Genomic DNA, 24288 nt, shown 5'->3' on the forward strand with positions numbered 1-24288 from the left:
AGCAACGTTGAGCTGAGAAACTCTTACCCTAAACTAGGGGTCAGCAACCTTTAACACCCAAAGAGCCATTTGGACCCAGTTTCCACGCAAAAGAAAACACTTGGAGCTGCAAATACTTTTTGACATCTAAAATGAAGATAACATTGTATATGTTGTTTTTTACCTTTATGCTTTGTGTGAACAACTAAGGTGTGCTGCTTATGAAATCCATGAAGTGCTACAGAGAAAATTAAATTTTATTTATGTAATTAACACATTTTGAACTCTTAAAGAAATATAACAAAAGGAAAGACACCCAGCTGAACTAAAATGATCCATGTAGCAAACAAAAACTGTTGTGAGCTGCCACCCTTATATCGCCTTTGTGCTTTTGGAGCCTTGACCTGACTTTTAAAAAATAATTGGAAAAAAAAGCACTATGCTGCGGAAAAATGAAAAATAGATATTTGCAAAATTCTGCCTAGATATGTATTTTACCTGGTTAATGTGTGTGGCGGGGCGTGGTCTGCAGTGCCGCTGCAGGGGAGGCGGACGCACGTGAGCGGCACCCACTATCACGCCTCGCCGCCTTAACGTCTGTGCTATCTATGCTGTTGTGTTGGTATGTGTCGGGCTGCGAGCTGCAAAGCTACAGCTGGCTGTGTGTGTACAGCAGCCATGTGTGAAAAGTGGTCAATAAAGAGAAGCTGTAAAGCATGTTCATGCAAACATCGTTGGGTCTGCTGTGATATGTTTACAATGGGACTTCTGCTCCTGAACCTCTGCGCACAGCGTCTGCAAATCGGAGCTGTACGAAGTCACTTTCAGATTTACGCAGAACTGTAAGCTGTCATCTGTGAGGTGTGAGCGGTGTTTGTTTTTAACATAGTTCACGGTGGAGAACAGCTGCTGACATAATGTGGATCTGAAGATCCATAATTGGCCTACCTGGGGTTGAAAGTCGGCGGGTATACCGGCTTCCACGAGTGTGACGCTTATTTTGAGCGATGAAAAAATAATATAATATAATTATATTTTTATATTTCAATATCACAATAATCTTCCAATTTAGAACTACAAGTTAAAAAAGAACTAACATAAATAAAATACACTTCAGCTAAATACTTCTAATTTATTTTCCCAAACCACGCGGAGCCGCACTATAAGGACTAAAGAGCCGCATGCGGCCGACCCCTGCCCTAAACATTCAGAATATGTGATTTTTGTTTTATTAATTTGTTGTATTCATTTTTCCTTTTTTCAAAAATAGTTATGTAGGATTAGGGTTGCCAACTATTATTACATGGGCCTCAGAGTGTTTAGATGCGCTGCTATCCTTCTACAAATTCTGGTTTGTAACTTGATTTTAAACTAAGGGCATCTTTTATTGATTATAGGACATTTTTTGTTGCTACTGTCTAGATTTATCTTAAAATATGAGATTTTTATAAACTCAACACTTATGCTTGGTCTAAGGTAACACTTTCTTAGAAATGAAATCCACATTAAAAACCATTACACAAATGTGGCTTCACAGACGATTTAAAGGAGAATAACATCAAGCTGCAAGCTACAGTTAGCCAGCTAGCTTGGATTTTACTACTTTTTTTTTTAACCATGTAGGCTAATGTTAGCCAACATTAGCCAAAACAAAGCCAGGTTTATCTAATGAAGTCTGCGTGTTTAAACAGCAATTTTACCATCAGCAGAAACCTGTTATCAATATATGCGGGACTTCTAAATTATGGAGGGATCATTTGGTTTTTGTTAACTTAACATTAACGTAGCGAAACAGCAAGCATCTGCTGTTGGTAGGTTCCTCATGTCCATGTCAGCTTAAATAGGCATTACACTGATACTCTAGTGTGCTGTAAATACACTGTTCACTCAGTGGCTGACATACAAAACACTGAATTGAGCAACATCATATTACAGGACTGCTTATGTAAAAAAGCTTTTGGGTACCAGGTAAATTGAAAAAAGCTCAAAATTGAAGAAATAGAAACTAAGGGTGTTATCACACCTGCACTGATTACTCAGTTTAAATCAAACTCTTTCCCCCTTGGTGTAGTTTATTTGTGCAGATGTGAACACTCATTTCCCATTATGCAGCTCAGAGACTTTAAAACACTTAATTCCTACTCCACATTTCAAAAACACAATTACAAATTTAAGTTAACATATATATGTTTGCACTATTTTTGCACTAAGTGTGTTTCTTGGCTGTTACTGATATGCCTATAAATTTTTATTCTTCTGTGTAATGTATACTGAACAATTCAGCAAACTATCATTAAGAAGTGGGAGGTGAGACCCAGCAGAGCCCCAAGGTTCATTTACACCCAGTATGCTGTGCCTGCCAATTCATGACCAGCTTATGTGTGTAGAAACTAAAATGGAAAATTGCATCAGATACCCAGATGGAAAGACATTTGTACATAGTAACAAAAGGAACTAAAAACAAAAAAATATATAAATACAATAAAGAAATGTCAGCTCCCATGCTTTCTGCATGGAAGACGTCTGCTTTTCCAGATTTTTCAAACACAGGATGTGGAAGTAGTCTAAATGAAAAAAAGGATTAATGCAAAGACCAACCAACACCAAATTTAAAAAAGTAGCATAGGAATCCAAAAGCAGGAAATCGCAAACCCCAGGAAAACTCAAAGACCACAAACAGACAAACTGGCAAAGAAACATAGAAAGAGTGGACTATACACACAAGGGTGATTAGTGATGTGATACAGGTGAAGCGATCCACATCAGCCGAAACTAATGAGGGCTGGCTAGACACGAAAGAGGGGAAGGAATGAAGATAATATTTCTAAAAATCTAAGACATGCAGAACGCAAGTTGGAAGTAGAATCTGCTTATTGTGTGAAAGGGAGGTAATGTAAACCATACCACTGACAGAACAATGAGGAATGCCTCGGCCTAGAGTAGTTAGTAGACATGAGTCAACCGATATCAGCTGAATATCTGAGAATAAAACCCACACACAACCATAGACACACACACACACATCATATTTCCCACACACAAGCATTTGACTATCCTTGTGAAACCACTGAGATGCCCTTCAGTTATTGTGGACCTTATTAAATGATACACGCACTTTATACTTATTCAGGATCAAGATCAATCACCTTAGCATGGGGATGAACAGTAATTTCACAGATTAGCATCTGCCACCATCATATAATTCCCCTTGCCTTTTTTATCTATATTACGTAAACACTGTTCTTAAACACGGGTTCAAACACTGGTTGCTGTAGCTGCATCTGTCAATATACAGACTCCTGGGCTTACTGGCAGGTTGTCACTTTCTCCATGACCAGGCTCGTGACCGTTGGTTGACTTTCAGAATGGATTGTTTCCTGCCAGCTTGAGAGCATCTAATATTTCCAGTCTTTCACATTTCTAAAACCGTTTTTGATTCAGTCTCAGGGGGCCTTTGGACTCCTCCTGGGAGAAAATGGTCTGTATGGCATTTGGTTTTAGTCATTCTTTTTTCATTCTTACAGCATTTGTGACTCTTAGAGAACTTCCAAATGAGCGTCTGCTGTATTCTCTGCTCCTTTCTCGATGCATTTAGTTGACATTGTCCATGAGCATTTTGCCTCTTTTTTTTTACTTGCCAACAGGGAAGATGTGCAGACTAATATCACTTTCCTTGTTTTTATGGAATGGAATTACAATCTAAGGTAGCAGCCCAGTAAACACCAGTATGTGGGCCCCACATGGGCTATGGGGGTTCCAAGTGGGGATGGGCTTACAATGGGCATCCAATCTGGGACCCACCTGGGTTAGCCAAGTAGGACCCACTTGAGCCAGCCCAGATGGGCTATGTTCTATGGGCACCATATGGGTAACATATGGGAAGTTGCATGAACAGGCAACTGAGTTTAACGATCTTAGTTAAGTATAATTATTAGTCATGTGTAAGTATAAACATGAATTAAGATGAAATAACTGATAATAAATTATGCCAGAGGCAGCATATGTATATTTAATTAATAACAAAATATACATATAAAATATATTAATATAAGTGAAACACAAAGAACAGATGTGACTTAAAATTGTAAGACGCTTAATAAAATAAAACAAATGGTTTTACATTTGAGTGGGAAAAAAATTTCACTCCATGTAGGAGTGCTTTTCGAAATCTCGCGTTATTTCATGAAATATCACGAGGTTTTCTCAAACCCGTCCCCCCATTCTGGAACATTCTTCATTTCGCGCCCTTGGACAAAGCTGACAGTTAAGCTGGCAATTTTTGGATTAAGTTCATCTTTGAGCTACGGACTTATTTTCTGCACTAACGGTAAGAACTTTTTGACTTAATTTGAATCCCTAAGTATAAATGAAATGTTTACAAAGTTATGATGCTGCAAAGTAATGTATGGCACAAGTGCTGGCGAACTTTTTCCTAGCACTCACGCAAGGCTAAGCTAGTTTAAATTTTTAGGTAATGTTGGATTTAGCCAATTTTCACAGTTTGAAAGCATTGTCTGGTGTCCTGTATACTGCTTAACTAGCACCAAAATTAATGACTGCATGTACTTAACATCAAGTTGTACTTAAACATTATCTTGGTTTTTCTCTATGATTGGTATTAATAAAGGACTGTATTAGACCAATTTAATAAAGTTCTAGTTTTTTAGGAGGAATATGGGAGGGTATTTTCACTATCAGAGCAACCAAAATTGCTTTGGTGTTGTCTTTATTAGCTTCATTCCTCACGGCTAAGTGAGGAGGGTAGGCCATGGCCATGAGCAACTAGTCCCCAGCTTTTGCCCCTGTGTCAGGAGCATGCACAGCAGTCAGAGAGGCAGATCAGTGAGCACTCTATTTCTGTAGAAGACATAATCATCATTTTTCTTGCCATTGTTCTCATTTTTCCAGAAAAAGCAAAAAAGAAAATATAGGTATTCTTGATTTGTTTGGTTTTTTTTTTTATACACACTTTAGTATGCAACTTTATATGTGTAGTTGTTTTAGTGAGAACTTCATCAGAAATACTGTACTGACTCAAGAATCTGCCTCTTACTGTTGTGCAAGCTCTGTACATGAGGGAAACTGATTATTTAAGCAGAACTGGTCGGTCTTGTTAGGGCCACAGTGCCAACTCCTTTTACTATGATTGCTGTGGCCCTCCTTTTTTCCTTTTTGTAATGTATATTTGGCTAGAATCTACACATTTATTTATTTATAAAAAAGAAAAGCAATTGCTCTTTGGATGTGGTCCTAAAGATCTGTGATCTTTAAGTGTTTGTCTGATGCCTTATTTGTGCATGCGCACTGTTATTTTAATTTGTTTCATTATGGCTTAAATTTGTTTGAATTTTGTGCATGCTCCTTTATCAGCCTTCCTGCATGGACAGCTTGTGTGGTTATTGGCCAGGAGGGTTTGCAATTATCTCAAAACTTGAGATGTTTGTTGTTTTGATTATGACTATGGCTACTTATAAATTGCATAGTCACACTATTACAATAATATGTTATTAATATCTGTATATTGGTTTGATTTTGCTGTTGGACAGTGGAGTGAATAGTAGCAAGGGTTATGTGTGATTTCTTTCTTTATTTATTTTTACAGACTTTGACATAAGAAGCAGTGTATATTTCAAAATTCATTTCTATTTAAAATTTGATGCATGCCAGAAATATACTTGTAGGAATCTTTTTTTGAGTTTGTAACAATTAGAATTGTTACTTTATAAAGTGATGTCAGGGTCTTTTATTGTAATACAACAGCTTTTAAGGCTGGTGTAAGCATCACAGGAGATGTCTTTATGCCAAAGTAACTGAGGATAAAACACAGAAAAAAGGAGATTTTCCTGGAGTGGCTTTTTAAATCAGATAGCCTTAGAAATATTCTGCAGTTGAACAAAAACTGAAGAAAACCATGAATCAATATATGAACATTACCTGATGCTGCTGAAGTAAAGCAGAGCAAAGTTACAGAAATTTTTTTTAGAGGTTTTATTAGTGAACAAGGTGAGTTTTTTGCAATTTGGCATAATTTGGCACAAAAAACAACTGACAACAGCGCTAAGCACAACTGTACACTGATGTATAATAAGCAAGGGAATAATGTGGAAAACATATTTCAGATGGGGAAACTTTTCTTGAAGTATACTACGAGAGAGCTGTGCAAGAAGTATGATGTTTTGTTTTTTTTTGTTTGTTTTTTTTCAATCGTGGTGGAAACAAGACAGGAAGAGGGAATTAATGACAGTATTTATCAAATGTGAAGCGTAGTTTGGATCTTCTTTTGCTGCTGGTTCAGTTAATTTTGAATTTTGATTGGAGAGTGATGAAACCTGGAGCTTCAGAATCTGTGAGCTGTCTTTCAGAAAGCAATGGAGCAATCTCAGAGGACAAAGAGCTCAGAAAGTTGTTGAACATTTTAGTTTCGTTTCACAGTAAAATGAGTCAGAGCATCATCAGGACTTAATATTGTACTCTGATTCTTTTGAGAATAAAACACTTGAGGAAGAGCACTACGATTGCGATGAATATGCTAAAGATTATGTTATCATGAAATTTCTGTTGACTAAAGGACTGATGAAACTTTGTGCTATGGCCAACAAAGAGCACCAGGTTGGGGTGTCACTTTGAACGAGCTGGGTGTGGGATATGGGGGTAATGCGCAAGCTTATTTATCTTTGGTTAAAAAGTCCCCGAAAATGCAGACAGTCTATGCAAATTCTAACTGATTTCAGCATTCATGGTTTCTGTCAGGCAATATCTTCCTTAAAGTTTTGCAAGGAAACCAAGGGCTCTCATTGAAATTAGCACGTAGAAAGCAACTGAATTGAGACAAGTTTTGCTTTACACAAGCCCAGTTCTACTGAATAATATACCAAGCCAAATGTATAGATACTCTATACTGTTATCTGTATCTACAAGAATTCTTCTAAGTCCTGATTTGTATATTGATAACTGACTGTGATTATGCAGAGGATGTTTTGAAGCAGTTTGTGAAAGATTTTGCTTTGATTTATGGTCTTGACTTTGTTGGTTATAATATACATTCTTTAATACACCTAGCTCAAGATGTACGGAAGTTTGGCCCTTTAGACAGCATTTCCTGCTTCCCATTAGAAACCTTCCTTGGTGGAATTTATTTGGATTCTGGAAGCAGATTGGGAAAGGGAAGCGGAAAAGGAGGTAATTATGTTGAAAACACCTTAAAAGCAAAAATTTATTATTGAGATTATAAGAAAAAAAAAAACCTGACAGTTTCTTTAGCAGACCCTTGCTGCTCATCAGGTTCAGATATGATTTCAAAATAGCGCTTTATAACTTGTTGACTTTTAAAAATCTGTTTTAGACTTTTTTTTTGATGCCATTATATACATTAATGTTTTTAGTTTGTAGGACTAACCAGTACCCTAAATTATGTGTTTGGTTTATTATTTATTTGTGTGTGTATGTTTGTTGTATTTTGTTTGTTTTAAGGCCAGTGATCCCGTCGAGCTCTGATGAGGATTGGGACAACACTGCGGAACAGCCAGAGACCTCACCACCATCAGCAATGGAGAATAGACATTCAAGTGAAACTCACTTCCTGAACATCACTCATCCATTTGTTCAGCCGCTACAACCCTCAACTCCTTCACCTGTGGTTTCACAAACAGTTCCAAGACAACTTCTACAAGCCACCAATACGAGCATGTTTGTACGTGTTCTAACCCTCCTGGAAGACATTAAGGACACTCAGAGGATCCACAGTCGAATGCTACAGTCTCTCCTTACACAACGTGATGGATCAGTTGCTGCAGTATTACCCGAGGGTGCTGTATTTCCCATCCGGACAGTAGCAGATGTGGCAGCACTGGAGCAAAAACTGGCAGACCCTGTCTTCCTAAAAGAAGTGGTAAATAATAATGATGTAATAACAATATTCAATGATTAATGCCTCAATCAGTCTGTGTTTCATGCTAGCAGTTATGATCAAGGAAAGTTGCTGTTTGTTCGAACATGGTCAGTGCAATGAAGGAGTGGGAGGAGAGCTGAACAAAAGTTGCTATTTTTGTTAATAAAATAACTTCTCCAAACATTACCTAGTTATAAGTTGTGCCATGCCAAACCCAAAACTTAAGAAATTACTTTTGGTGAATCATTTAGCTCTTTGCATTCACATCAGACAGTGTTTGACTTTGACACCTAACTCTTTCTCAGTCAATTAGCATCAATATTATAGAGCCTAATTACTGTGTAGCTGTGCTTGCTTTCTTTTAGGTATGACTGATGGTACTACTGTCAGTAAAATTATTGTCCTTGCGTGTCATAAGGTTGCTGTTGTGGCAGAGATCAGAGGGAGCACTGTTGATGAAGCCACAAGAAGAATGATGGCCTACATTATGGACAATGCTCTTTTTAGGCAATATAACTTCGTTGGGTGCCATGGAAAGCGGGAATTTCGAGGGCTTAAAGTTTTTGAAGTGCTATATGGTAAGTTCATTAGTTGTAAGATATTTTGTTGATGTTTGAATAACGGATGCTCACTACAGCTGCAGTCATTCAGAATCAACTTTTCTCTCCACCATTGTGAGCGGCTAGCTTCGCAATAACAGAAGTTTGACTTGATTGACGCGGGAATGTTCCCAGTTAGCCTAGCGGTCAGCAAGGAGGCTTCAGCGCTGCATTATGGGATCTGTAGTTTGTATATTATTAGCGCCTCATATCGCCGGGCCATGCATAACAATAATAGTACATCTATATAAAATGATCTTGCGGGCCGGATATAAATGTATGCCGGGCCGGATGTGGCCCGCAGGCCTTGACTTTGACACGTGGTTTAGATAGACTGTACAAATTGTGGAGATGAAACCATCAGCTCATGTTGTTCTGGAGGTTGGTGGCTGCTGGCAGGAATGACCACGTTTCTTTCTGGCTTGTAGCATACTTGAAGAAGTCTCTCACTAAACAGTTTTTTGGTTGCTCACAGAATGTGAATAAGCTCCATGAACTCCAGAGCCAGCCTCTATTTTTTCCAGTGTAATTAGTAACACACTGATTTATCTGATGGCCCTATTTTTGATTTACATGAAAATTATTGGCGCCCGCCTGGCACACACCTCAAGAAGTGGAATCTGTTTTCTCCTTGGTAGATGTAGCCCTTGTTAGGGCTGCTCGATTATGGCAAAAATGATAATCACGATTATTTTCAATGAAATTGAGATCACGATTATTTCACGATATTTATTTAACAATAACAATGCATTGAATAATTGCTTTAAAGATTGTCAAAAAATAATATAAAATAATGTGCAAATTCTGATAACCGTGCAAATGTTTGCAATATAAAAAAAAAAAAAAAAAATGTAAACATTAATGTTTAGTGAACTTCAAACTACTGCATAATATTTATGCATACAAATAACCAAACATCAAGGCAAGCTGTGTAGCCACACAATGCACAATTGCATCAAACTGACATTGAGGTATGTCAACTAAAATTGCAGCCTGTACAAAAATAAAATTAAACACTGAAAGTAGTACCTTTTATAAGAAATAAATAAAAACTAGTAGGCCCGAGTCCCATACAATCTCAAAATGGCTCAACAAAACATGGTTCCTGCAACCTTTCAAAGGTTTTTAGCCAAAAACACCAGCCTATTGACATGATCAGGCTTCAGGGATGCACGCAGGCAGTTGACAACATTTCCACCAGTACTAAAGACCCTTTCTGATGAGGCACTTGTGGCTGGGATGCAAAGATATTTCTTTGCCAGGATGGAGAGTCGTGGGAAGAGGTTCTGTGATAGCTTCCACCACCCCAGTGGGTCTTCCTCTGTGTCCAGGGTCCCTGCCTGGAGGTAGGCCTGAAGCTCAAAAGCTATGGCCCGGTCCAGTTGAAGAGCATGTTCTGCACCTGGAGCTGTGCTGTGAGGGGCCTTAAAGAAGCTGCTTAGGCCCTTTTTCCTCTTCTTTTGGTTTGATGCACCATCATCAGCAACCTCCGTGTTACCAACGGGTGTCCCCATCACTGCAGCCTCCTTTAATGGGACAAATATAAAATGACAGCAACACAGAATGAGGAACCAGTTTTATCTGTCTCGGGTTTGGCATTCTAAAATACAATCCTTAAATAATTACTATAAATAATGATAGATAGATGTTTAGTATCTTTATAAATACCATGACGGACTTCATTTCCATTGTCAGTCTGGCTTTTATTGTCTCTTGGCTGACCTCGCTTACATATCTCAGTTTGAACCTTGGGTCCAGGACAGTGGCCATGTCAAGCAACTCTTGTGTTGGTGAGTCACCATACTTTTCATTTAGGTACTCCAGTATTCTCCTCTTGATGCATTTTGAGAGGTCTGTGTCATCATCTTGCTCAGCCAAGATTGATTTGTTAAATAGGTGGAGTGTTGGTTTTATTAAAGACACACTCACATATTTCTCTCCAGAAAGTGCATCAGTGAATTCAACCAGAGGTCCCAAGGTCTTGTTGATGGCCTCAAGGACATCAATGTCCTGCCATGAGGGGATGAGGTGCCTGGTTCCTTTGTCTTGGGAGAGGACATGGGCAATGGCCTTCTGCTGCTCAAGGACTCTGGAAACCATGGCCTGCCTAGATCCCCATCTGGTTGGACATTCAGTCTTTAAGGAGTGGTCTGGCAGTTTGAGGTCTATCTGTGCCTTTTTCAGCTCTCTCTTTTTTTTCCAACTGAATGAAAAGGTGCTGACCACTTTTTTGGGGCAGTCTGAGGTACACCTGTGCACTACTCATGATGTCAGATCAGCATCCTGATGTGGCACACCTGTGAGGTGGGATGGATTATCTCAATATGGCAGATGTGCCCACTACCACACATTTGGACTGATTTGTGACCACTGTTTGGGAGGGATGGTTATATTGTGTATCTGGACTGAATTTTAGGTCTCTACGTCCATCCCATGGGGAATGGGAGCAGTAACAAAGGTGTTGCGTTTATATTTTTGTTGAGTGTATATTGCAGATATCACTATCTGCAATAAAAATCTATCAGGGGCGCATACAAGGACTTCGGTTTCCCCCTCGTTGAGTTGGAGGAAATTTGCAGCCATCCAACGTTTGATCAAATCTAAGCAATCATTCAGACGCTGAAGCTTAGATAAATCCTTGGGGATAAAAGAAATGTACAACTGAATATCATCAGCATAACAGTGATAAGAAATGAAGAAGAGCCCATTGTATGCTGGAGGGGGAGAAGATATATTAAAAACAATAAAGGCCCCAAAACTGACCCTTGAGGGACACCATAAGTAAGGGAAGTAGAGGATGACCTAAAATTGGAGACTGCCACAGAAAAAGGATTGGTGATGGAGATAAGAGGAGAACCACTCTAATGCAGTTCCAGATACACCAACCCAATTTTTCAGCCTTTCAATGAGGATGTGATGGTCAACTGTGTCGAAAGCTGATGTGAGGTCCAACATGAGTAGAACAGAGCATTTTCCTGCATCATTATTCATCAAGATATCACTTGAGACCCTAAGAAGAGCTGTCTCTGTGCAGTGAAATCAACAAAAACCGGACTGAAACTTATCGTAAATGCCATGTTTATCTAGAGCTGGATGTATCTGTATGTATCCTCTCTTAACAAAGTTAAAAACAATAACATAGTGATCAGAAATAAAAATGTCTTCAACGCAAATAATCTCAAATCATGCATTCACTGTAAACCCGAATGTTCAAAGTAATTAAACAGATTAAGTAGTGTATACTCAAAGTTTTTAAAAAGTTCTGTTAACTTAAATATGTCAAGTTCGTATAACATGTTCTTCTTTTTGAGTAAATGAAACTAATAATATTTGATTGAATTGAACTATTTCTATATTAAGTAAGCATCACTTAAAATCATAACTTAAGCACAACGTAACACAGTTAAGTTAGGACATATAAGAATGGTAAAGTCCTGTTTTTTTTGTTGTTTCAAGTAGGATTTAATAATAAACTTAATTTATGTAGCACATGCTAAAATACAATAAAATCTCAAAGTGTTTCACCAAATAAGTAAAATCAAATTGTCTTAAATGCATTAGTGGAAGACAAAATGTATTTATTTTAATATTCATTGTTTTATCAATGTGTCCTACATATATATTTTTAATTTTTTCCGTAAGTGTTGAGCAGCTGCAGGAATCAATTTTTATTCCGAGTTAATCTCTGATTCACCCTCCGAAGCGGAAGGCGGCGCTAATGAGCATTAATACGAAACACAGAAGAAGTGAAGGTATATGGGCGGGAACAGCACCAAAGAGGCAACACGGACGACTGGAGAAAGTTGGACCTAACGGCAGCAACTAGCATCACTGGACTTACAGTAAGTTTTCAATGTTGATATTAGTTTATTGTTAAAATACGAATATTTAGTTGTATTTTGGGTGCGTGTCGAAAAGAATAGCAGAAATGTCGGTCTGTGTTTTTTATGTGCTTTGCTGCTCTCCCCGAAGGAAACTTTGCGCTTGCAGAGCTAGCATTAAGTTGTTGTAATGAGGGTCGCAGGCTGTTTAAAAAGTTAGATACTACTTGTTCTAGAGGTGGCGCCTGGTCGCCTAGTATAAAACAAAGTATTTTAATCTCTCTAAATTTTTAAACCCCCTCTCATGACTCAGAATAGTTGGGTCCAAACAAGCCCGTTGTCCCTGCAGTTACACAACGGAGATGCCTGTCTGCAGTGAGAGTGCTTTCAAGCAGTTTTCTTGTTAGAAACGCTATATTTTAAACTATATGTTCAGGGTTAGGGTTGTGAAGGAGCTCTTGGACCTCTGGCCTGCTCTAAAAATGGAGTCTGAGGTAATATGGATCAGCTCTCTTTAAAATGAAAATTGTAATTCTTACTCATGTGGCAGCTTTTTGCTGCTTTATAAAGATGTGCGAGATTCTTCAAATTGAACTGTATTGTTCTTCTGCTGTAGTTGTATGCAGAGTTTCAGCGGATTACAAATCAGAACCTGCCCAATACATTCTACGCTGAACTTGACCGCCATCTTCCTCGACTGATGACCTTATTCAGCCAGGGCATCAAAAACTGGGAAGACAGCAGATGCCCTGGCTGAAATTCTAAGAATTCACAATGAACAGGTAATAATAGATTGTTACACATTTCATAGGTTGAACCAGTGGAACATTGGACAGGTTCAATGATTTAAATGAGCTTTTTGAATTTTGCTATTACTCCACTTTGTGTTTGCTATTTGTCTGACTGTATTAAAGATGTGAACAGGTTATTTGTGGACATATGTTCTGATTTGACTGTTGTTTTTGTTGTTGTTCAGTAAACTCACCAGTATATACAATTCTGTTTTTATCTGGAAATAGGAAATCCATGATATCCACACCAAGCGCACTACCGTTCTCCACGCCCTTCCTGTCTATCTGCGTGAGGATGTCTCTGGATTTTTCAGAACCTGCACTGTGAGTGTCCTTAAGTATCTAACAGATACTACTGTGTATATAAACAGTGCATCAAAGTACAAACATGTATTTTGATGCACTGTTTGGACTTATCTTTGTTTAGTCTACCCATAAGGTTTCCATGTATGGTCTTTTCTGTCTCCTCACTACGAATGAACTGAATTGGTGTTTTGTTGAAAGTGATGTTTAGTAAAACATTTTCCTGTGTATTTCCTTTAGCTTAGTTTCAGTCTATCTCACACCACTTGATTCTCTGGTGAATTAGCTGATTTATGTGTGCAGAACATGGATCTTCTGTTTTTCACCTCTTACAGTGAGACTCAGGTCTCCCTTGTAAAAGAGGTATTGGATCTCAGTGGGAGTTGGTAAAATGAGAAATTATATGTCGTCTGTTGTATTTCTTGGGTTAGATTGTGATTAGTATCTCTTTTTCATTAATTCAGGACGAATCTGATGAGTTGGAGCTTGATGGTGTTGAAGTGGCCCTCTTCACTGTCATCAGTGACCATGACACAACAAGTCCAGTTCACTACCAACCTGTGAAAATCTCTGTCGTCATTGTAAGTGATGCCGTGTTCAGTCTCCCCAGATTTGGTGAAGCCTTCCTGGTAATGTTTGGACTGATCTATGCACTTCACCTCAGCTACCCCAAAGGCCTGACCAACACTTTAGAATTTACTCAAAAGATTTTATTTGGTCTAGAAAGTGGTAAACTGTCACCCAGGTTACAGACCCTCAAGAATGACTTGGTTATGTAGGAACTCATCTGAAAGAAGGATGCAGGGTGAAGCATTATAAAAGGCTAGTTCAAAGTTCTCTCCTTTCATCTAAATAATGCCTCAAAACATTATTGCATTACTCTACAGGTGTTCAGCCAATAGGTCCAAACTATACAATGTTTGTTCTCATTAACATAATGCAAAGCAACACTAATGTTTTGTATGTTTTAATGTTTTTCGTAATACTATTTCCAAAACATTGTGGGCTGCGCAAGATGACCTAAATTTCACTGTTTGATACTAGTTAATGTAAAACAAATAGCATTGTAATTCACTCAAATTGCTGCCTTGTTGTCTTATTCAGATATTAGCCAGAGAGCCAAAAGCACATTTTGATATTATTAATTATTATTTGGCATTTTTTTTTTTTTTTTTTTTTTTTTTTTCTAAATGACATCAGAAACAGCAGTATGCGACATTACGTGATGGCAGAGCTTCAGTTCATCCTTTGTCATTTTTTTTTTTTTTTTTTTTTTTTTTTTAATAAATAGGACAGGGGGAATGAATGAGAGAGAGAGGGGGAGAGAAAGAAAGAAAACCAAAGGGGAGAAGAGACGGTGAGAAGGGGGGGGAAGAGAGAGAAAAAAAAAAAAAAAACTCCTGGGTCACCTGTATGGAGAAAAACAAACAAACAAACAAACAAACAAAAACAAACAGAGGAGACAGCAAACAACAAAGGCATTATTTTTCATTACTCTGACAGTTTTCCTGACTAAACAATTTTTGGTCTACTTATTTTAATTTATAAATGTTTTTGTTAATTATTTTTAATTAATTTAATTTTTTTTTTTTTTAATGTATTTAATTTCAACATAGTGCTAAAAGGGAGCAGGCAAGATACTGTTCAATGGCAGATGTTTATGACTTTTGCATATTAAGTTACCGATACTCAGTGTAATTGAGGCAATCAATTGCCTCAAAAATTTTAAGTTTTGGGTCACATGTTTTTAAGTATCAAGTAGTCAACATATTTGACTAACGTGTACTTAAAATAATGACAACACAAACTAATAAACATTTGAGTTTTGTTAACATAAAAATGTTGTGGTTGTGTACTTATTTTTTATAAGTTCTGTGAACTTATTTCTTTGAATTTGTAAACTTGAAACTTTAAGTCATATTAACTGCAAATATTTGAGTTGACCGTTCTCAAAAGATACAAGTACCATGTAATCCAAACTTTTATGTTCTGGAAAAATTTGACTTTTGAGTTGATCAACTCAAAAAAATTGAGGCAATCGATTGCCTCAATTTTTTTGAGTTCTGGTAACTTATTCAGGTTTACAGTGTTTCTAAAGTCTACCTTACTTTTCTGACAAAACCCTGACTTGAACAAAAAGGCGTCTCTTATTTGTTTTAAACCATAGAACGTCATTGTGTGTGTTGTCTCAGAGTGATTTCAGAGGGGACAGTCATATGCCGGACAGGGAGGTCACTGGATCCCACGGCGTCTGGAGGAAGACTGAGTAGGTCATTACTGTGGAGGTTGAGGCTGCCAGAAACACTTGTTCCGAACCCACAGATGAAAGCCAACCCAGTAATGATAAACAAATTAGGCTAGGCTACACAGAGATGGAACCTGCAGATGTGGTTGCTGTCCGCTTCCAGACATGAAAGCTGCTGTGTCGTCCAGATTGAATTACATTACTCGTTTACATGGCAGCGCCCTTTTCATTGGGGAGGCAGACACAAGATCCACTTTATGAGCTCTGTCCTGTACATTGAGAGCAGATGCTATGCAATGTGAATTTTACACACCTCAGTGATTCCTTAAGCCCTCGATCAGCAGACTGCTCAGATTTCTGCTGCAGCTTGCATCCACGATCAGTCCTATGGTGTGAAAACAGGTGCTTGAATCATCCTTGTGATTGTCCACTAACACTAAATTGCCAGTGAAAACAAAAGTTACATAAATAAAGAAAAGTAAAGAAAATTACGGTCTCACACACGAGTCAAACCCTAGTTTCTAAATGATGTTAGTAATAGGAAATTCTATCTTTAAAAAAAAAAACAATTACACCACTTTGTCAGCCTCGCTGGCGTCAAGAATCATTAGTATTACTCCTATGCTAAAGCTTTAGTAGAAGTTGCACATCAGTTGGTGTCCCCGCCCCTTATCCCCCTTAAAATCCTAACTTGAAGATGCAGAATTTGCTCTGTGCTGCAGTTGTAAGACCGGCACTCGAATCCTTCCTTAAACCCTCTCCCCAGTCCCTACTGACATTGTCGTGATGTTACTGCTTTCTCACTGCAGTCATGCAATTTATTCTGTAAAAAGCTCTTAATGTTGTGCTTTTATTCCCCTTGTTTTTTAGTGTATTACATTTATAAAATGAGGTTGCTGTTGTAAAGTGTGTGACTTTGGGTTATCCTTTAAGTGTGTGAGCTCTCATAAAAAGAAAAAAGAAATTTGTGGGATTAAAATATAATTACATTTTATCATAAGAATCAAGAATCGCACTAACTGTACCATGACATAAAACATGTGGCATTTTACCCAGCTAACTATTTTAATTGGAATTATGTTTTGTAAAGTATATTTTTTGTTTTTATTTTTTGTTTTTGAAGGCTCTGATAGGATGAATTTCTTAGACAACCAAGAAATTGAGGCACTAGTGACTAACACTGTATTTTAAGCGAAAGCATAATTCTGACAACCACTACCAATCAGCAATCAGAAAACCAAAATAAAAATAATGATGAGGAAAATGCAAATAGTTCATCCAATCTGGGAATCACATCAGCTTTAAGTAAATCATGCTAGCTCACTGCATGTGACAATCCCACCACCTCCTAACAACAGTATGTTGCTGTCATTAGAAGGACCACATTGTGTGATTATTTCACCAAGTGTCTGAATAAAATTTGACCAACTAATTTAGTTTGTGTGGCTATTTCTGTGTGTATAGATTAATAAAATGATTAGGTTCCATTCAGTAATCCAAATCAAGTGAGTAAACTTTGGAAATAAATCAAGAGAGGATACATACACATTCGGTAGTAGAAGTCATGAGCCGAATCCGACAGGCCATTGCATGAACTCCTCTGGGGAGTTAGCTTGCAGCACATGTTCAAATTGAATGTTCTGGGTCTTATTATGCTGCAGCGAGATTCAAATCCACAACTGCGATGTTTTTGTTAAGGAAGAAAGCTAAATGTTGTAAAATATGTGAATGAAGTTATTACCGGGCTGGATAGCAGACTGTTAGCAAGCTGGCAGCTAAAGAAACCTGGCTACCTTTCCAATATGGCGGCTGATACAAGGTCAAATATCAAGATTATGTGTTTTTGCCTAAGAAAATTTGGTTAACAGCATTTATTTTTTCTGTTAATATTTTTTATATAGGCCAGCCTGTATCTTTATGATGTTAATAATAATAATGGATTGGATTTATATAGCGCTTTTCAAGGCACCCAAAGCGCGTTACAATGCCACTATTCATTCACTCTCACATTCATACACTGGTGGAGGCAAGCTACAGTTGTAGCCACAGCTGCCCTGGGGCAGACTGACAGAAGCGAGGCTGCCATATCGTGCCATCGGCCCCTCTGGCCAAGACCAGTAGGCAAGTAGGGTAAAGTGTCTTGCCCAGGGACACAACGACCAGGACAGAGAGCCCTGGGATCGAACCGGCGACCTTCCGGTTACAGATGCGATTCCCAACCCCCTGAGCCACGGTCGCCCGTCTAGCAGTTGTTAAGACTGCTAGATGAGCTGTTAGTGACACTGAGTTAGTCATGACTATGCTTTCTGTGTTTTTTCTCTCCCCTTTTGGTATCCTGTTCCTGCTGGATGAACCACTTCATGATAATCCTGATCTGATGACTCCGCTGTGCTATCCTGCCTGGTAGATTCTCCTTGCTGCAGGTGTATGCTTCTGCCAGCTGGATGCTGTTACTGGATAGTACACCGTTCCAATGGAGCGGTAGGAACAAATTGAAACACACTAAAAGAAAAGGGTTATTGTTTAAAATTGTGTTTTAATAAATGTGTTAATGTTAATTAAGTGTTCATTGTGTGCTGGAGGTCCTACTGGTCCTATGGTGGAGCAGCTATTACCTCTCCTTTAAGAAACTAGCCTCTGATGGGATACAGATATTTGGGACACATTTCAATTCTTGTAAGGGTTTAAAAAATACACAAACTTGGAAGAGTTGGCTGGATTTGTACAAAATGAGAAGGCTGGCAATGGAAAGATGCAATTTGATTGTTACATGTTTAACCCTTTAAAGTCGGTCGGAGCAGGCACGCTCTGTTTTGCGTAACTATTTTGAAATCCCTGTAGAACCGGGAACCGCGTAAGCTAGCACAATAATTTTTTTTGCATATGAAACCAGAGTTGTACTTAAATCTTATGCCATCAGCTTGTCCTAGGTCACGGTTTCCTTCCACATATAGCTTTGCAAAAATTGCATAAAAACCGCTTGCAGTAACAAAAACATAATATTCCAGAAACACGCTTTGCCGATCCGATCAGCTGTTCGTATTCCAGATGTATTTAATTTGCAATCAAGATGGCAGAGCTGTAATCGTGCTCTAAAATTATATATTGTAATAGGAAAATTGTAAAGTTACTTAACCTGTGAGTCCTTGGTAAAGACATTCTCTTCAAAGTGAACGCTGCAAAGATGAGATGCAAGTTTCAAATACAGTACATTTCAAGTACATCCTTCTTATGTTAGCTAGCCACTAGTTCAGTCTCTGTGCTACACCATCACCTACAGGACAACTTCCAAAAAAAAACAAAACAATAACAACAAAGAATAAAAAAACAAAACATGTAGTTAAGATGATGGTTTTTAATTAGCTGCTGTAAAACAATGTAATAACAATAAATAAATGCAACATGACATTAACTGCTTTTTAGGTAAGTACTTTATATACTTTTGGAGAACTGTTAGATCATCCATGTTTTCTACAGTCATTGGTTTGCTGGACAAAGTGGCCCACCCGAGGGGTCCCCTGCCATCAACCAGCAAGCCACCCTGGCTGAGGATCATCTGGTTGCCAGGGCAGAAGGAGCAGAGCATGCCAGGCAGTCATGGAGGTACAGCATTCTAATAAGGTGTCAAGGGGGTATACACCAGGCTTTGGTGGACACGGGCTGCGCACAGCTCCTGGTTCACCAAACCCCGCTTTGCCCCGGGACATTATTGGTGTTGGAGTGGGTGGAGGTTAAATGTGTACATGGGGGCATTCACAGACAAAACACATGGAATAAAGGCTGCAGTCAGTTTGTACCTGTGGCGTCCTCTAATTTTAGGAACACGTTGGCAGGGATTTAATAAACCTTTGGGGCAGTATGTGGGGTTCTGATCACGATATTAAGTAGTGTGTAGTGTCTGCGTGGCGCTCTGCGGTGATGCAGGGTTGTCCGACGCTGATTCCGATGATTTGCCCCACAGAAGATTTTCTACTGGTGACACCCTACGCTCAGCCTTTGACAAAGTGATAGAAATTGATGATCACTTCCTGCTGCGTGGACCTACCCTCGCTTTGTACTATTGAATGATCCTAACAGAAAAAAAAGAGTTAACACTGATTTAATAAAAAAGTGTTATATTTTATCTCAGATAAACTAGTCAGTGTTTATTAGTGTTTGCTCAACTAGAAGTCTTCATAGTAGCATCCACACATCAAGTCTTTAAACAAATAATGAAAGGATAATGAAAGAAAGTTTAATGTGAAATTACTGAATTATATGAAATATTATGGCTTTGTCTGCCAGAGTGTTTTTCTTTAAACTACTTGGGACACTGCCTTTTAGTGATGTCACTAAAAGGCAAGGTTCTAATGTTGTGTTGCCATAGTCTCCGGAGTTTACTTTTAAAGCTCACTTACAGAACTGACTTATACAGCTTAGTTAGAAAAGTCAAGCATCCAGACATTTGAAGGACTATTCACTCATTAAGGTGACATTTTCTATTTTAAAAGTTCTCAAAAAATTAAGATGAAAAGGGAAACAAGAAAAGTTACGACTGAGGCAGATAAGAAAGATCCAGGAGATCAAAGTAAGTAAAAAAAAAAAAAAAATCCCCCAAATAACAGAATCTACATTTCTAACAATGTTGAGGCTCTGTGTATAAAACGATTCATTTTTAGAGGATTTAAATCCTGGTTTTGATTGAAACTAACCTAAGTGCAACATGTCTAATCAAAGAAAGGTTACTGGGGCACTTTGTCTTTTGGTAAAATAATGTGACAAGTTTATTCTTGGACTGAGCAGTGAAAACAGAGCAACAAGTGTCATCAGTATCTAGACTTAGTAGACCTAGTATGGACTCGTGTTGGTGTGTTTTTTATCAAAAGGATAAACTTGTTATTATATTGTAAGCAATACTAATTTAAAATTCAGTGACATCAAAATCCTTCTAGTCCTGATGTCGAGCGCTCTTTTTCACTAATGTGTTGTTGTTGTTTATAGATTGTAAGAGCAGGATGGCTAAAAGAAAGGCCAGTCCTGAAAAAACGACCCCCATAAAAAGAAGGAGGGTCTCTGAGCAGGCTGGTCCTTCCACCAGCTCAGATGCTCATGTGGTCAGGGGAGTCAAGCGAAAGGTCCAACAAGATGAAGCGGGGACAGCCAACACAGCAAAGAAGCGTAAACTTCTTGACCATGTGAGCGGTGACAAGGGGCAGGCATCTTCCTGGTTGGACACTGGTAAAGGTAGGCTAATTAGTTGAGTGAGAGGTAGATTAAGTGTACATCTGGTTGCTAGTTTGAAGATATTAGTGTTTGGGAGATATTTGTGTCTATTATCTAATAAGCTGACGTGCTTTTGGTGTTTTCCACATCTGCAGACTGCAGCATAGAGATTTCAGAGAGCTGCAGTAAAAACAAAAAGGCTGGCAAAAGGAAAGCTGCGGGAGACACCAGGGACCCACCTAAGAAAAAGAAAGTGGACCAGGACAAAACCAAAACTGTTGCCAAAAAGTCAGTGGCTGAACAGAAACGTGAGTAGCAAGCAGCTTGGCTTTTATATTCAGGTGAAGAGCAAAATGAACATTTAGGGTACAGCAGAGAGTAATTTGTGTGACAGCTGTAGTAAAACCCAATTTGTGTTTGTCTGTTTAGGTGACTTCCAAGCGAGATACGTGGAGGAGCACCGGCTTGGAGAAGGAGGATGCGGAGCAGTGTTTGCTGGCTACCGCATAAAGGATCATTTACCAGTAAGTGTTCAGATGGTGATAGTAAGACAGGCAGTAACGCAGATAAGGGATAATATCGTAAGCTGTTTTACACCTTTAATTATGTCATACTGAGGAAATGCTCATCAATGCCCTGTGTCTTTTAGGTGGCCATCAAACACATCCCAAAGGGGAACGTGTACTGCAAAGTGAAGGTAAATATGCAAAACTTGAATTGCTTTTACATTAGTGGATTGCATGCAGCGTTCACCTGTGGAACGTCTGTGCCTCATCATCCACTTTGTTGAAATATTTCAGGATGATAACGGGAAGAATGTGTCAGTGGAAGTTGCCATCATGCTGAAGCTTGCAGCTGAAGCAGATGGATCAGTGGAAACATCAGCCCCAGTGTCTCTGTTGGAGTGGTTTGACTTTGGCAGAGAGCTGATCCTGGTGATGGAGAGACCTGTCCCCGCTGTGGACCTGGATAAATACATAGAAGAAAATGGAGGATTTTTGCCAGAGGACAAGGCCAAGGCAAGTTGACTTGCCTTAGAAGAGTCTTAGACTCTACATCATTCAATCAAAGCACAGAGTGTTAGAGAAACATTAACCCATTGATTGATTATTGTCTTTTTCATCGTTTCCAGGTAGGGCTGGGCTATATCATACCGTTCACGGTAATACCGGTGTAATTTTGGGCAACGATAGGAAAATGAAATATCACGATAGAATATGGGTAAAACGCGCATGCGCAGTGCCCTTGTTTACATACGCACATGGCGGTGACGCAGAAAGAGAAGAGCAAAAGTGGATCGTTGAATGAAACGGATGAACCAGAACTGGTTTGTAAAAATGCTGCAACTTTAGTGGTGTGGAACTGGTTTAGCTTTTGTCCGTCAGATACACAACAAAGCACAATTTTTGGTAGCGAATGCTAGCGGGGCGTCGTTATTACCGTGTTGTTTGGAAAATACGGCACACTTAAAATCAATCCTTTGATTTTTCTGAAACTCGACAGTGCCCCTTATAATCCCGTGTGACTTATTGATGAATTCTGGTTGTGTTTACTGACCTCAAAACGATTTTATGTACACGGCAACTTTGCTAAGCTACAAAGCTGCACCGCTCGATGGATTGTCGGAGCATTACGGCTATCGTAGGCAGGCGCCTCGCGGAGTGATACGTACTGCACCTCAACATTATATTACCGTATTGTGTGTGTATAACCTCTTTTTAAGTTTTGTGGATATTATACATGGTTATGCTGAGGATATGTCGGCCAATTTCCACTGGAAATGCCTTTTGGTTAAACTGTCAGCAAGGAATTTGCACTGTTACATTTTTATATAACTATAATGGACATAAAAAAACAGCTGCTTGTTTAAGTGAAAATACATTGATGGGGTTTTTTGCACTAATAAAGTTGTGGAGTTGTAAAGTATTTTGTCTAGTGTCAATTATATCGTCAGTTATATCGTTATCGCAACTTTTCAAATGTATATCTTGATAAATATTTTTGGTCATATCGCCCTGCTCTATTTCCAGGTCATTCTGAAGCAGCTGGTTGATGCTGCGAAGCACCTGGAGGATAAACACATCTTTCACCGGGACATCAAGAGTGAGAACATTCTAATTGAGACCGGCTCAGATGTACCGCGTGTTCGTATCATCGACTTTGGACTGAGCTGCTTTGTTAAGGAGCAGTCGCAGTACCGCGTCTTCTATGGTAACATATTCTGCTCTTGCTCTTCACAGATGTCACAATTTTCGCCTTTTGTTTTAGAAGAAATTGCAATTGTCTCTGTTTATTAGGTACAGAAATTTACTCCCCTCCCGAGTGGTACGGGCGCAGTTGCTACAGGTGTGGACCCACCACGGTATGGCAAATGGGAGTGGTTCTGTACGAAGCGCTTCATGCGGGAGACTTTAACACCACGAGCTTCCTCAAAAAGCGTCTGAAATTCAAAAGACATCTGTCCAAAAGTAAGAAAACGTCACACTTCAAGACTGACTGATGGCTTGGACCACTGGAACTATCATCTTCATGTTTTTTCTCTTTCCTTTCTTTCCAGACTGCCGGGATTTCTTGGACGCGTGTTTAACCAAAGTCCCGGAGACGCGGCCAACGCTGGAGGAGCTACAGCATCACACGTGGCTGAGATAAGCATATCACACACACACACACAAACACACACAATTCAGACGTTATCATTTATGTGTGATGTATGAATTACCTTGCTTTTTTTCAGGAAATAATTTTTTTAATTGGCCCACTTTAAATTTCAGTGTTTTGGAATTCCTGTAACCCCCCCAGCCATCCCAGGAAAGGGGATCTCTCTTTGAATGGGCTTTCCCGAGGTTTCTTCCCGTCAATCTGGCCCCCCCAGGGGAGTTTTTCCTCGTCTTCATAGAGAGCTTGGGCTGGGTCAGGAGCTCCATCAAAACTGTCTTTATTTAATTACTCTAATGTAATCATATACTTTAAAGTAATCAAATAAAAGACAGTAAAAATCTGAAGACTTGAAGTAAACTTCCATTAAAATAAAACTTGTTTAATTCATCTTTGCTGAGGATACTGTGTTATTACTATTTCAAGGATTGTATTTTACCTACGATGTGTTTTGAAAAGTAAGCAAATTAAAAGGTAAATCAGGTTCAGGTATATACAAAAAAGTCACGCTGCCACTGCTCTGAAGACTTGCATCTGTTGCCCTAACCCCCAACCAGTCTTGACAGATTCTAGCAGAGGTTGCAGCAGTTTTTCCTTCCCACTGTTGCTGATTGTTTGCTCATAGTGGGCTGTCTGATTGGTGGGATTCTTTCTCTAATATGGTGGAATCTCTACCTTACGATGTAAAGCGACGGATGTGATTTGATGCTATAGTTACGATTGAATTTATTTGTTAATGTCCGTTCAAGAAAGTTTGATATTTCTTAATATCCGTCTATGCTCAGTGTGAACTGTGAGCTGTTTG

The 24288-nt window shown here is 38.8% G+C and overlaps 1 protein-coding gene and 2 long non-coding RNA genes across 4 annotated transcripts; 2 read left to right on the top strand and 1 right to left on the bottom strand.

Annotated features, from left to right (window-relative positions):
• Positions 1-6903: 6903 nt before the first annotated feature.
• Positions 6904-23913, top strand: LOC308410085 (serine/threonine-protein kinase pim-1-like). Its single transcript, XM_080903165.1, has 13 exons — positions 6904-7158; positions 7450-7867; positions 8286-8445; positions 18034-18107; positions 19104-19229; positions 20607-20849; positions 20984-21136; positions 21258-21352; positions 21478-21525; positions 21629-21847; positions 22859-23039; positions 23126-23296; positions 23386-23913. The coding sequence occupies exons 4-13, from the start codon at positions 18071-18073 to the stop codon at positions 23475-23477; spliced, it is 1365 nt and encodes a 454-aa protein (XP_080759291.1). The 5' UTR covers positions 6904-7158; positions 7450-7867; positions 8286-8445; positions 18034-18070; the 3' UTR covers positions 23478-23913.
• On the top strand, positions 11903-14531 carry LOC308409574. 2 transcript variants are annotated; one of them, XR_013974032.1, is made up of 5 exons: positions 11903-12308; positions 12724-12781; positions 12904-13069; positions 13307-13402; positions 13846-14531. It is a non-coding gene; the product is annotated as an uncharacterized lncRNA (long non-coding RNA). The 2 variants fall into 2 exon arrangements; XR_013974033.1 differs by lacking the exon at positions 12724-12781 and having other exon boundaries at positions 11954-12308.
• On the bottom strand, positions 21582-23437 carry LOC308410086. Its single transcript, XR_013974123.1, has 2 exons — positions 23326-23437; positions 21582-21793 (listed from the first exon to the last, which is right to left on the bottom strand). It is a non-coding gene; the product is annotated as an uncharacterized lncRNA (long non-coding RNA).
• Positions 23914-24288: the final 375 nt, after the last annotated feature.

The sequence above is a fragment of the Rhamphochromis sp. 'chilingali' genome (assembly GCF_963969265.1).
Source record: "Rhamphochromis sp. 'chilingali' genome assembly, chromosome: 14".
NCBI classification, from domain to species: domain Eukaryota; kingdom Metazoa; phylum Chordata; class Actinopteri; order Cichliformes; family Cichlidae; genus Rhamphochromis; species Rhamphochromis sp. 'chilingali'.

Coding starts and splice junctions, on each gene's coding strand:
- LOC308410085 (XM_080903165.1), top strand. CDS start 18,071: ATGCTGTTACTGGATAGTACACCGTTCCAATGGAGCG. Junction 21,137..21,257: donor GTCAGTGGCTGAACAGAAAC/GTGAGTAGCAAG, acceptor TTGTCTGTTTAG/GTGACTTCCAAGCGAGATAC. Junction 23,297..23,385: donor CAAAAGACATCTGTCCAAAA/GTAAGAAAACGT, acceptor CTTTCTTTCCAG/ACTGCCGGGATTTCTTGGAC.